The 14,435-nt window shown below is 41.3% G+C and overlaps 1 protein-coding gene across 1 annotated transcript; it reads left to right on the plus strand.

The window, feature by feature from the left end:
• The first annotated feature begins 857 nt into the window (after window positions 1–857).
• On the plus strand, window positions 858–12,229 carry sona (SON DNA and RNA binding protein a). The gene is made up of 10 exons (XM_074694832.1): window positions 858–1,030; window positions 2,698–2,784; window positions 2,973–3,180; window positions 3,353–3,429; window positions 3,534–5,384; window positions 5,597–5,996; window positions 6,215–6,726; window positions 6,878–7,356; window positions 7,485–7,570; window positions 10,330–12,229. Exons 2-9 carry the CDS (start codon window positions 2,757–2,759, stop codon window positions 7,557–7,559), a joined length of 3,630 nt encoding a protein of 1,209 aa, XP_074550933.1. The 5' UTR covers window positions 858–1,030; window positions 2,698–2,756; the 3' UTR covers window positions 7,560–7,570; window positions 10,330–12,229.
• Window positions 12,230–14,435: the final 2,206 nt, after the last annotated feature.

Raw genomic sequence — 14,435 nt, forward strand, 5'->3', positions numbered from 1 at the left:
TATCCAAACTTCAAAAGATTGTTTTTCGTAACAAAATATGAAAGACTGCAGTCTTTAAACTCTCATGGGAGTTTAAAAGGACTAGCTCCTAAGATACGGGGGACACAAATTATTTCAGGCAATATTTCGCCTGCAAAAATCTGTACCCCCCCCCCCCCCCCCCCCCCTAAAATGGTCAAATCAAAAACTACCATCATGACATTTATTTTGTGGTCATTTCTGATTTTGACTGACAATTAAAGAGAGCTTTAAAGGACTAGCTCACTTCTTCTCTAAGATACAGGGGGATACAAATTATTTCAGGCCATATTTTTCGCCTGCAAAAATCTGTATCCCCCTTAAAATGGTCAAATCAAAACCCACCATCATGACTTTTATTTTTTGTCTAATCAGAGCTAAACATGATATAACTCTATATGTATAAAAGAAGAGAGAGGAGGGAGATGTTAAGAGTGGTGGCAGGCGGAAAGCAGAAGAGACGGAAGTTTATGGATGCCATGTCCTTTTTAGATAAATCAACATCTTTCAGGAGGTGGGCTGTATCTAGTAACATAATAAACTAAAATTAGCCAGGCATAGTACTAACCATTTGCTTTATTTTGTATAGCACCCAGAGTAATGTAGAAATTGAGGAGAGCCTTTAACTCTCTCGTGAATGTGCCAGCATGTGCCAAGATTTCTGTGCCAAAACCTTTTTGATATAAGGGGTAAAGAACAAAGGTGAGAGCTGACATCCGCCTTATCGTGGCCCTAGAATATTCCCATACTTGATTGTACTCTTTATTGCGCCTTTCCCAAGACAAAAACCTATTTTATCTTTGTAAAGCTGGAGCGTGGAGTTACCAAGGAGACGATGACGCCGCCATTCAAACCGCGAAGCATGGCATGTTGGGATACCTTTTCCAAACATGGCGGATCGGGTAGTTGGCTAATGTTAGCATATTGAGCGATTGTTTGATGAAGCAAATCGCAAGGCTGCAGCCATCTGTTTTATTCTACATCGGAACTGTTGCAACTGGATAGAACGAAGGTAAATATGCGTTACAGTATTAAACGGAGCAACGAGGGAATGAAGTTTCTTTGCTGAGTATGTAGAAGCTAACAGTCTGCCACCATGCTAACCTAGGTAGCGGTGAAGTCCTGGGAGCAAACGCGGCGTGAAGCAGACATGTTTGGGTTTTGCACTATATACGGCTTTCGGCTTTCAAAGTATTGCAAAAATTAAACAATTTAATGCAAGAGGCCTAGTAGTAGTATTACTATTAAGCTAAGCTTTTGCAAACTAGCATTAGCTGCATTGATATGATATTGAGTGTTCATGCAAGCAATGGCGGTACAGGCCCGGTTGTGATCATCATTATCTATCGTGCTACTGAATAAAAATTTGTTTTCCTTACAGCTTCATTTTTTGAAGCTTTGGCCTACGTTTAAAAACATAAATTATTTTAAGGTGATTTCCGAACAATGATTTGAAGGAAATTTAACTTTGCCTTTGCGATGGTAACAACTTCTCCCAAAGTACAACCATACATAACATGGCTAGCTTTAGCATTAGCTAACTCTAGCGCCAGTGTTCATCGACAGGATGGTAGCCATCGCTCCGTGCTTTTGCGTCTTTGATATTTAAACGCTGCACTGTAGTAAACATATAAATGGAAGAAACATCATGTTAGTGTATAGCGCTAATTTTTCTGAGTTGATCAATTGAACTGAGGTCCACTCTGCTTTGCATACGTTTGTAAGCATCATTGACCCGCACGTGTTCTTTCATTATATAAATATGAGGTGGTAGAGCTGATTGTGCCTGTATGAAAGTTTTATGATCATGGGAAAGTACTTTTTGATTCAAATGCTGTGGTGTTGGTACCTGGCGCCTGTTGTGGGACTCAAACCAGAAGCATATTTGCGCTGCATGCCTTGAGACAAATATATATGGAATTAATAAAACAATTGTTGACACCATAAACTGTCCTGAAAAGAAACCCTTCAGCATTGAATGACGAATGAGGAAAATATTGTCTTTATTTACGTTTATCAAATTACAAATCTTTAGATATTATTTCCTGATTTTTCTTTTTTTTTCGTATCAGCCATTTGTTGGATAAGAGACTACCCACCTACTTACTGAAACTAAAAGCTCTCCCGTAATTAAGTCTTTGTGTGTGTTCAACCTCTCACCACTTTTGAGTCAGTGGTGTTAAGATCAGTATTTATTTTGCATTTAAAATTCAAGCAGTTATATCGAAAACACATACCACTACTTCCTTCACCTGTAACTGTGCTTATTTTGAAAATCTATCCCGTATAGTATATGTCTATAATGGTGAGGAAAATGAAATTAGAGAGAACTCAGGGAGTCACAGAATGAGTTGCTGGCGTCACTTTATTTTGGCGATTTTTTTTTTGTCAGGGATGCACTGATGGAAATGTGACTGCACAGGTATTGAAACTGACAATTTTTGCGACCTCCTCCATACCCTGTTCTTAATGCCTTTTGGAAATGGAAGGACCATTGTGCTGTGTGGCTATAGTGAAATGTCTGTCATTCTGCATTGGCCTGGTCTTACTCAAAAATAAATCAGAAATCAGTCACACCACAGCTGAGTTTTTTTTATCACGACTATGGAATGTATAACTCTCCTGTAGTCGCTGCTATCCTCTCTGACATTGTAACATTAATTTACTTTTCTTTGCCAGTGTTGAGAACGGGAGCAGGACACGACTGACAATAAGACAAAATCAGGGGCAGGAAGACAATGGAATGTGCAGTGCACATTCCTTCAGGTGAGTGATGGACAAAATAGAAATAAATCTGATCTAATCTAATCTAAATTATTTTCCTTTTTCAAAGTTTTAAAATGTTTGCAATATGCATTTAAGTTAAATGGTTACTGAATAACTCAATAATTCAATTCTTCTGTTTTATTTTGTTCTTTACTTGTGCTATCTGAAATACTTGCTGTCCTGTGCAGGTGAGGATGAGGCACCTGAGAAAGATGACATGAATGCTAAGGAAGCAAATGAGCCACCCCACAAGAAAAACAAGAAACACAGAAAACACAAGAGCAAGAAGAAAAAAAGGAAGAAGAAGGGCGAGAAGGAGAGCAGTTCAGAGTCTGGCGCTGAGTCAGACGCAGAGCCAGCACCTCCACAAAGACCAGTCAGGACCACGAGAGCCAGGTGAGAGGAAGCAAGATTCAAATCAACAAAGATTAATTTTTTTACAAAACATATATTTTTATGAAATACTTTTGATTTTAATATTCATGCAGCCATTCCATTAAAGAAAAGGCCTCAACTTAATCATGGTATGGAGAAATATTATGCATTTATATGTCCTTTGTATTTGTAGTGCCAGATTGGCTGCAGCTGCAGGAGCTGGAGACTATGCCGGGCAGAAGGAGGAGGGCAAAAAAGATGGAATTCCAGGTAGGGTATCCCAGGATAAGATTTCTAGATTTCTTTTAAAAGTTATAGATTATTAGGGCGTTTGTCCTGTTGGATTTAAAAATATCTTTTATTCCTCATCATAGATCGAGTGGAAACAGAGGTAGATACAAAATCTAAAAAACACAAACGACATGCTGCCAAGAAGAAGAAGAAGAAAAAGAAGAAGGATGAGAAACAGGAAAAGAAATCCCCTTCTCGCTCCCCATCAGATAGCAGCTCAGCCTCAGGATCTGAATCTGATGGGGAAGCAGCAGGGAAGCACTCCTCAGCTGCAAAGTCTGATCTTCAAGAACCAGTGTCCAAATTGCTTTCAAAAAGTAAAAGAGGGGAGGAGAAGGGAGTTCCACTTCTTGTGCATAAAGCCGAGCTGCTTGAAGGGAAAAAAGAAGAGATGTCGGACTTGGATGTGACTCCAGTTGGAGGAAGGAGCAGTAATACCAACGGATCAGGGCAGGATATGAGTTTGTCCTCAGCGGGCCAGGATGAGGTTAAACATACAGTGACAGTTCAGGTTAAAGCAGAGGAGAGTCATGCTGATGGTGCTTTCAGTTATGCCCAGGAGCTCCCGGACATCATCCCTAAACAGGAAGGTGCTACCCCAAGAGATGACCCTGTCCTGAAGGATCAGGCCAATTCAGTTCAAAGGCCAAAGGCCAAGGAACTTGATTCTTCCAGGTCCCATTCTCCATCCCCATCAAGGGTCCCTGATATCAAGAGGTCTGGCTCAAGTCATAGCCACTCACCAACCCCTAGTCCCACAAGGATGCAGACTGATACTCCAACAGCATTAGGGCTTGAAGAATGTTCAAGAATTCATTCCAGGTCAACCTCAAAGGGAAAAAACTCCACAACTCCTGTAAAAAATCGTCAGCCATCTCGCTCTCTTTCCCGCTCTCAGTCCCCTAAACACAGAAGGAAGTCACTCTCCCAATCGCCAAAATCTCCCAAAAGAGCTACCTCTCCGTCACGGTCCTCCTCTCGTTCTCCCACCCCCAAGAAGAAGGTTTCAAAGCCTCTAAAGAAGTCCAGATCCCCAAAACGTGGACGATCTATGTCTGCCTCCCCAAAGCGACGTAGAAGTTCACCATCCCCTAAAAGAAAGCTATCGCGATCCCCGAAACGTGGTGGGCGCAAGTCCCCCTCCCTGTCTCGTTCTCCAAGGAGAGTTCGAAGGTCAGAGTCACGTCCCCGTGGAGGCACGAGGCGCTCCAGGTCTTACTCACCAAGACGAGGTGGTGCAATTGGAAGGCGTTCACCATCACGATCTAACACCAAAACCCGTCGTTCCCGTTCAAGGTCGAGACGCCCAATTCGCAGATCCAGGTCGCGATCACCAGCAAGACGCACTGGAAGCAGGCGCTCCAGAAGCCGATCTCTATCTCGTCGTAGGAGGTCTCCTCCCCCAAGATCCAGACGCTCACGATCCAGGTCCTTCCGGAGGAGCAGGCGGACACGATCACGGTCTATTGTAGTCCTTAAGCGCAACCGTCGCTCCAGATCCAGAAGTCCTCGTCAAAGAACCAAATCTAGAACTCCTCCTTCAAGACGACGGTCTAAATCAAGGTCTCCAGTCAGAAGGCGGTCTCGATCACCTGCCAGGAGAAACCGCTCTCCACCAAGGTCTAGCAAGAGGTCCAAATCTCGCTCATTGTCCCGGAGGCATAGATCAAAGTCACACTCACCACTGCCTGGCAAGAGGAGGTCCAGATCTCCAAAGAAGAGCGGAAGAAGGTCAAGGTCTAAATCTGTCTCTGCAGGCTTGAACAGGTCTAAGTCCAGGTCTTACTCAAGTGATGGGCAGTCTGAGAGCTCCTCACCAGCCAGGTCCACCTCCTCTTCTCCTATTAAAAAGATGAAGTCTGTCTCTCCAAAAGTAGAACAGACAGCTGGGGCAAAGCCAACCGGCGACGGTGTGGGACTGTCAACTACAGCAGGTCAGATCACCAACATTTTTCTGTTATAAGCTACAATAACCTCAAAAGATTTAACATTCACATCTGTGAAGAAGAAAATGTCAATATCTGATGTTTTATCACTACTGACTGGCTCATGTAAACTTGATATTAATTCAAAACTTGAAAAAAATGGATACCTGTTGAACATTAAGCTTATTAATTGCTTTTGCCATTTACTTCTTATCATGCAGGTGTTTGGAAACCTATGCCCTCAGCAGTTGCCACCAGCCCTCAACCTGAGCTCTCCAAAGACAGGCTGCAGCCTCAGATGCTGTCTCCCAGCCACGAAAAGGAACAAGGGGAACCTGCAAGCTCATTCAGTGAAAGAGAGGTCTCCAGGTCAAGGTCTGGTTCCAGGGAGCCCGGAACTGGTCCAGGTGGGGCCGATCGCTCAGAGGGCTCAGATGAAGAAGAGGATTCTTCCTCTCCAGTTAAAACAGCCCCTAAACAACAGAGAAGCTCCTCACGTTCCATTTCTCCAGGAGAGCAGAAAAAGCAGTTGTCACCAGTGGATCGCAGGAAGCTTTCACGCTCAACCTCATCGCCGCGACGATCAACATCCAAGTCAGCATCTAGGAAGAAGCAGTCCAGGTTTGTTGTGTGATGATACATAAATCATACAGATTGATGATTGATCAGGTCCAAAAGAGCATGAAGTAAATGTCAGGTTTTTAAGATGCTAATTGTCAGATGTGAGAAAGTGATTGATCAAAAGGCATCTTGTCACTAGATTGTGTGATAACAAAAAATTCTTAAGCAAATTGTGCCTAAAATACAAACTCCTAAGTAGTGTTGTCCATTTTCCTCAGGTCCAAGTCTCCAGTCAGAAAAAGAGAGTCTGTATCACCGTCAGAGAGAAAAAAACGGCGGTCTAAGTCTCCTGCACGCCGGCGGAGGTCACGCTCTGGCACAAGGAGAAAGCGGTCAGGCTCCAAATCAAGAAACAGAACCCGCCGATCCAAGTCCCCAGCCCGGAAGAGGCGATCCAGAACCCGATCACCCAACGCCCGGGGAAGGAGGAGGTCCAAGTCCACAGACAGGAGCAAGCGATCCAAGAGCCGCTCCACAGGACGAAGGAAAAGGTCCCGGTCAGGAGACAGAGGCAGACGATCCAGGTCTCGATCCACTGATCGCAGACGCAGGTCTAGGTCGAGGGGAAGAGGGAGACGCCCGGTGTTTCGCAGTCGTTCATTTGACAGACGGGACAGGTGGAAAAGGGAACCAAGCCACTCTCCAGTTCTCATTCTCCGCAAACAGCGTCGCTCAGGGTCCCGAACGAGACGCAGCACCAGCAAGACTCCTCCACGGCTTACAGAACTTGGTAAAACATTTAGACTGAAATAAATAATCTGACATTATCCTGTTTTTTTTCCTCTACAGATACTACTTAGCCTTTCTCTTGTTGGTACCTTTTTGCACTCTGCGTTGCATCAGCACTCACTGTGCCCCTCCTGCCCCCTTTTTTCTTTCAGACAAGGACCAGTTGTTGGAGATAGCAAAAGCTAACGCTGCTGCCATGTGTGCAAAGGCTGGGGTGCCCATCCCTGAAAGTCTTCGGCCAAAAGCCATCCTCCAGCTCCCTCTACCCACTCCATCTCCCACCCCCCTCTCCTTACCTCTGCCTTTACCTCTCCCAATGGGCATGGGGATGCCCAACATGCCCAACATGGGTCCAATGGGGCTGCCCAATATCCCGGGGATGCCCAGCATGTCCAACATCACCATGAGTGCTGCTATGGCGAGTATGACCGCAGCGACTATGACGGCTGCCTTGACCAACATGGGTGCCCTGGCTGCAATGCCACCGCTCGCCCCACTACCTACCATCACCAATAAGCCTCCCCCAAGCCTCGCTCCCCCCGCCCCCACCCTTAACCTGGACCACATCGAGGAAGTGAAGAGGAAAGTCACTCAGCAAGCTAACATCCACACCATCAAGGAGCTCACTGAGGTACGTTTAAGGGATGAACTGGAGGGGGTACATCTTCCCGACACATTGTTGAATGACAGATGTTTTTTATGTTGTCAAATTTAAACTGTGCCAACTTGAAGGAATTCATTTTGACTTTCTTTTTGTAGAAGTGCAAGATGATTGCAAATAGCAAGGAGGAGATGGCTGTTGCCAGACCCCATGTCTCAGATGATGAAAGTTAAAAGCTCTCCAGGTAATTATGGATTTTCACTCCTCTCTGTGTATAAAGTGTTATATTTATTTCACTGTTTCTTCACTGAAGTGTTTGATTTCCAGTCGTAGACGTGACATATTTGTTCTTTTCCTTCAGCCCAGCACTCCCACTGTTAACCCCTTTTTGATTTTCCGTTTCTCCGTCCCTCATCTTTCATCATTTATGTGAAAGATTAATTAAGCCATTTATCAGCGACTTGTTAAAATACAATCAACCATTCATTGTTAGTTTTATTTTTTCCTCCCACTCCAATTTTCTCATACGTTTTATCTGTGTAATGACCTGCATCAGTTCTCCAGCCTGCTACTCACTTTACAAGAAAGCAGACATGAAAGTCTGAAGTCAAAATTTGTATGCCCTGGTAGTTCTTCAAGCTCACATTGCTACATGTTGCTATTGTTAACTTGATGGTAAAGCAACCCATAATGTCTATCTGATATTTACTAGTTTGTTGAGACTCAGGAGACTTGATTTGACAGAAAAACGTGCCAAATAAATCAGTAGTGGCTTTTTTTTTCATTATTTACATGATTTTTCTGTTCTGTCCTGTGCGCTGTCAGGTGCAGTGTTTCATACAGACACTTGACTTGAAACATAAAGTGCCTCAAATTTGTCACTGAAACTATTTTGACATTAAACTAATGTTGAAAAAGTTATCGGATGAAAGATGTGATCAGTTGGTAAATCTGATAAATATCACTTAGTGTTACTAATGTAATGTAACCAATGTTACGCATAAAAAATCAAATATTGTGCATAGGGATGGGTACCTTTCACATTTGAACCGATACGGTATCGATGCCCGGTACCTGGAAATCGGTATTGATACTCAACGGTACAAATTTTCGGTACTTTAGTTTGTTTATGTGGTAATAAATATTAATTTGTTTAAAACCCTGTTTATACCCTTGCAATGCTGTGTTCATGTCCAGCTTGTAAAATCACCTACTCTTCCACTCCCTCACAGTCACAAGGACGTGTTTAAGTACCTAAACATGGTACCTTTTGATTTTAAGTGAATTGGTACTCTGTACTACAGACAGATTTCTGTCGGTACCTATAAGAGTACCTAGTTTGGTACCTATCCCTAATTGTGCAAAACATGACTGATTATTTTTTTGTCCGTCTGCTTCACTGTAAAAATTAATTTTACAATGATTTTAAACCATGATCCAAGAATAGAGAGAAAACACTGATGTTTACAGCATCAAAACCCACATCATCAAGGGTAGGAATAAAAAATATTTTTAAAATAAATTTATAGTAAGGCTGTCATTTTAACGTGTTAATTAGATTAATTAATTACACCGCAAATTAACGCGTAATAAAAATTAACGCAGATTCATCTGGATCCAAACCCCGAGGACGTTCAAAGACGCACTTATTTTCAAATATCTGGCATTTACAAACCGTTTGTTCTACTTGGAAAAAGTGGTGTACTCGTCAGATTTTCAAATTTCCGACGGTCCCTGAACGTATCACTCATGACTTCAGCAACATGCTTTTAACCGGGGGGGAAGCAAGAGTGATTTTTGAGGGACTGCTGTCCACATCTCGTTTATTTACACGTCCTTTTTGAAACTCTGCAGAAAATCAACCGTTTTCTCTAGCTCAATTCTGTAAAAAACAGATAATTCTACACTCTTTACTGCATTAAACAAGCCTTATATCCTGTATTTAAATCTATGGAATTCTTTGAAAATTTGCTTCCATCTTCCTAGTGTCATGTTTCAGCTTGGGGCTGCTCTGCACCAATGAGCAACAGTTTGTATTTTCAGAGCATGTAAAACTGAGAATACTTCACTTTTCTTTGACCCAAGACTAGGGCTGCACGAATAGCGCAATCGCAATCGCAATCGCAATCGCAATCGCAATCGCAATCGCAATGTCAGCACATGCAATTTAGATTTTTCTCCATGATTACCAAGCAAGTCTGTAGACTCATCATGACACAACTTTTTTTATTAAATCGCAAGCACAATCGCAATCGCAATATTGTCCACCTAATCGCAAATCGCACCTTTTCCCCAAATCGTGCAGCACTACCCAAGACTTGAATAAAGTGTTCTGTACATGGTTCCTCACAGTTTTTAGCCTTAAGCCCTGGTTCTCCTGACCTCATAGAACTATCGAAGTTCATATTGCAGTGAAAATTGAGTCCACATCGATTAAAAATGTGAACAGAAGCAAAAACTGTCCTATAAATCAAATCAGCTTATCTTAGGTGCAGGACTGTGTAGATTTTGTAAAGATATAACCCTAACACTTTTTTCATGTGTTCCTTATGCCTCAGGGTACCTTAAAATTTGTTGTATATATTCCCACCTTATTTTATGTCTTTTAATGTAATTTTAATGTCCTGGAATTCAAATTCTTTATTTTGGGACCTTAAGCAGATATGAGATTAAAATGCGATTAATTAGATTATTTAATTACAGATCCTGTAATTAATAAGATTATTTTTTTAATCCCCTGACAGCACTCATTTATATATTATCTAATTATTAAATTTTTGTTTTATTTTAACAAAAAAATGATATGTAGAGTTGAAATTTTGATATTTTATCATAGGTCAAAGTATTGTGATATATTGTCATGTCAATATTTTTTTACACCTCTAGTGCACTGGCTTCAATTCTCTGCATGCTATGTAAAGAAGTTGTTTTTTAAATGTACTCAATGCCAGTTGAACCAAATGTTCCTACACATTTTGATATTTTCTTTATGTCTGAACACAGCCGCTCCCTGCAAAGGACTGAAGGAAAAAATAAAACAAGAGGACCTGCCTCTCAAAGTTGTCTTTGGCAGCCAGATGTCCTGACTGAGCCGCAAAAACCGCCAAGAAGAAGTTCACCCTTGCTGTCACATCTGGTATCGGAGCACCCGATCCAGCCACTGCCCCTCTCAGCTCTCCTGTCTGTTTCCTTTTGTGTGAGAGAGAGAGAGACGGTCACCTGTGAAACCACTGACAAGACTGGACACGCTGAAGTGTGCACGGTCGTCTTGACTGTACGTCATGTATAGTGAGTGTAAGTGTGTGTGAATGTTGAGCGAATGTGTGTATAAATAGAAAACTCCTCAGTGTCGCTGCTCGTTTCGGCAGTCGCTGTCGTAACGAGTGAAGAGAAAACAAACCAAACTAACACGTGGCGCAAGTGTTTTTGTAAAAAGTTAGTTTCTCTACATTTGTTTTCATTTTATGCTTTCCTAAAGGACTGTGCTAAGTCGAGACCGCCTCCCTGTTCTGCTGTGTCCCCTGAGTGATCTCTGGCCCCTGGTTTTATAAACAGATAATACTGATGAAGTTACTTTTGAACCTTGTGTGTGATTTCCTAAATCCTGGATAAAGAATAACCAGGTAGTGTGAATTCAGGAGCTGGGTGGGAGATAAAAATTGAACACATTGGCTACAGAAAGATTCAAGAAGCATCATTCGTACAGAAAGTGCTGCCCTGGGTGTGACTTTTTTTTCTCTTTTTAACAGCTCCAAGCTTATCTTTGACTTTAATCAGGTCTTTTATTTGAGTTATAAGGATTATTTTTTGCTGTTGACTGGAATGGAACATTTCATCTGCTGCAGTTTTTACACATTTGACATGCATTACATTGTTTTGCAAAAAAAAAAAAAAAAAGTTGGATTATTGGAAATGAAGATACCGGCTGCCTATTTCCATGTTTGCATTAATACGACATGTAAACATTTGTTTTTATATGAATGGATGCTGCCTTTCTGTCAGAGCTGCAATGGTTGCATCTATCAAAGTGATTGGACCTCAAATTGTCAGCCCTAAGAAGTGAAAATGTTCCTTTTCTGTTCAGAAGGAGAACAAAATTCAGCCACTCACACGTGTTAAACTGTGAATGGAGGAAATGGGTACATTCAGACATACATTAATATTCTCTCTTCAACCTCTGTGGTTGAAAAACTGGCCTTTTTTGATACCCTTTCTTTTCCTTTTTCTTTTTTCTTCCATGTTTTTTGCTTTTATTCTGAAGGGGAACACATGCAGTGCAACTTTCACCTATAGGTTACTAATGACTTCATGTGATTAGACTGAGTGTAGACAGGTTAGTATTTTTTGGGCTGTGCCATTCATATTTTGTGTATCAGACAATCAGGTTCTTTGTTCTAAATGCTTTTCCGTTGGAAGAATTAAACGTAGTATCTGCACATCTTACTGCAGTTCAGGAGGTAATTTAGGAGAGAGAATTATAAATATGATGAAGATCCAACAAGCCTTTTGATTAAACCCACAAACACATTTAAAACCCTTTGTCTTTTGAATGCCCTGCCCAGTCGTAGATCTTGGCAACTGTGGACTGTACACTTCTGTCCCATTGGCTCACACAAGAACAAAGACGAATTTGGTGCTTTTGGGGAAACCTGCAAGGTCGAGCATTTTGATATCACTTTCTCTTGGTCATCCTCTCATGCCCAGGGCTGTGCAGCTGTGCAAGAAATCTGACGGTTTCATCAGACTGTAACTAAACTAACTGTACCAAAAGCTTTGAACCCATAAGTTGATCTCCTGAGGTTGTCTTTAGCTATTCTAATGAAAAAATAAGTAAAGTAAATGCGTTTTAAGGATCCTTTTTGGTCATTGGAGTATGAAATCGCTTGCTTTGTACATAAATGTGTTGATGATAATTAAAACCTCAAGATCTGTATCATCCTGTCCTGTGTTTGTTCACTGAAGGCTGCCTTTCACTAGTGTTTCCTCTGACACCTGAGGCTCATGGATGTAGCAGAACAACTGAAATATTTGATAATACAAATTGTAAGTGAAGCATACTTAGGGATGCAAACAGACATGCCAGATAAGAAACCTGCTGTCCAAAGGGAATGTATGGGTAAATCAAATCCAAAACAATCCATGAACCAGTAAGGTATTGATGGTGCTTATTTTATTGACCACTAGACGTTCAAATTAAATCATATCAAATTTTATTTATAAAGCAAACGTTAAAATTTAGCAAAAAGTGCTTTACATGATTAAAAGAGCAGCCCTTACACATTCACATTCAAAAAACACACACACACACAAACACAAGGTTAATATATTTTAGGAATACGTGGCTGAGAGCAGAGGTGCCAGGTCAGGAAACGCACCCAGGAGGTCATCTGCACCGGGCGCTGCCAACGGCTCAATGGCCAGGACACCTCCACCCAGGCACCCACCAAGCTACAGGTCCGTGAGGGGCCCACAGCAGCAAAGCACTGCTGCAAACCCCCCACCTGACCAAGTCGATGGTCACCACTAGACAGAATTATCCCAGCCAGAGCCAATCACAGCCCCCAGTGCAGAGGGCCCCCTGCTGAGGAAACACTGGAGACAGGAGATAAAAACATCGAAACAAAACATAAAACTATAAGATAAGAAGTAAATACATAAAACTACATTAACTAAGAAAATAAATAGTTATAAAAAGAGCTAAAAATAAAATTCAATGATTCAATAAATAAATAGATAAAATGAATAAATAAATCTATTAAACAGTAAAATGAAATAAACTAAATAAAAAACCAAATAGATATCTAAATGAATAAATACAATAAAATATTAGTTAAAAGCTAAGTGAAATAAGTGGGTCTTGAGTCTGCTTTTAAAAATATGAACATTCTATGCGGCCCTCAGGTTGTCTGGCAGGCTGTTCCACAGTCAGGGGCCATAATGCTGAAAAGATGCCTCACCGAAAGTTCGTGTTCTAGCTTTGGGTATTACCAAAAGGCCAGTGCCAGAAGATATAAGGGTCCGTGAGGGTTCATATGGTAAAAGCAGTTCTGAAAGATAAGAAGGCCTAAGACATTTAAAAACCATTAAAAGAACCTTAAAATCAATCCTAAAACACACAGGGAGCCAATGCAGCGATTTTAAAACCGGTGCAATATGTGCCCGCCTCCTGGTCTTTGTCAGCACATGTGCTGCTGAGTTTTGTAAAAGTTGCAGATCTGAAATGTTTCTTTTCGGAAGACCAGAAAGCAGGGCGTTACAATAATCAATATGACCGGAGATAAAAGCATGCATTAGCATCTCTTTGTTAGCACGGGAGAGAAAGCGACGAACTCTGGCTATGTTCTTTAAATGATAAAATCCTGTTTTATTTATATTTTTTATTAGTGGAATAAAATTGAGCTCAGAGTCAAAAGAGAACGCCCAGATTTTTAATTTGATCGGATGGGTTTAAAGACAATTTTTGCAATTTTGATACTAAATTCTCTCCCTGAGCCTTAGGATCGATAACTAAAACCTCAGTCTTGTCCTGGTTGAGCTGTAAGAAGTTCTCTGCCATCCAGGATTTAATATCCAAAATACGTTTAAAAAGGGCATCAATTGGCCCTGTGTCATCAGGGGACATGGATATATACAGCTGTGTGTCATCAGCATAGCTGTGAAAAGCTATACCATGCTTCCTGATGACACTTCCCAATGGAAGCATGTTTAAGTTAAAAAGTATGGGGCCTAAAATTGAGCCTTGGGGCATGCCACAGTCAATTTTATGTATTCTTGAAGAGCACATAAAATTAACTGTGGTGTGCCCCAAGGTTAAATTTTAGGCCCCATACTTTTGAACTTATACATGCTCGTTCCACTCCAGCACTGTGTCATTGAAGCCTCTAGTCATGAAACATGTTTTTAAAAAAAACCTGTCGAAATTTTAACAAAGTCTTGAATAGTAATCATTTGTTTTGAGTCCAAATTGGTATTTAGATCCATCTTTGCTCCCTTTTTTGGGGTGAATCAGGGAAAAAAAGTCTAACATGCAAAATTAAATGTACTATTATGTCAATCAACCTTTGGACCTCAAGGGCAGAATAAAATGGATCAATGCTGTGTTACTTTTA

The sequence above is a fragment of the Halichoeres trimaculatus genome, unplaced genomic scaffold (assembly GCF_033239565.1).
Source record: "Halichoeres trimaculatus isolate MK-OKI-2021-1 unplaced genomic scaffold, fHalTri1.1 fHalTri1_scaffold_19, whole genome shotgun sequence".
NCBI lineage: Eukaryota > Metazoa > Chordata > Actinopteri > Labriformes > Labridae > Halichoeres > Halichoeres trimaculatus.

Coding starts and splice junctions, on each gene's coding strand:
- sona (XM_074694832.1), top strand. CDS start 2,757: ATGGAATGTGCAGTGCACATTCCTTCAG. Junction 2,785..2,972: donor TGCAGTGCACATTCCTTCAG/GTGAGTGATGGA, acceptor TGTCCTGTGCAG/GTGAGGATGAGGCACCTGAG. Junction 5,997..6,214: donor TCTAGGAAGAAGCAGTCCAG/GTTTGTTGTGTG, acceptor CATTTTCCTCAG/GTCCAAGTCTCCAGTCAGAA.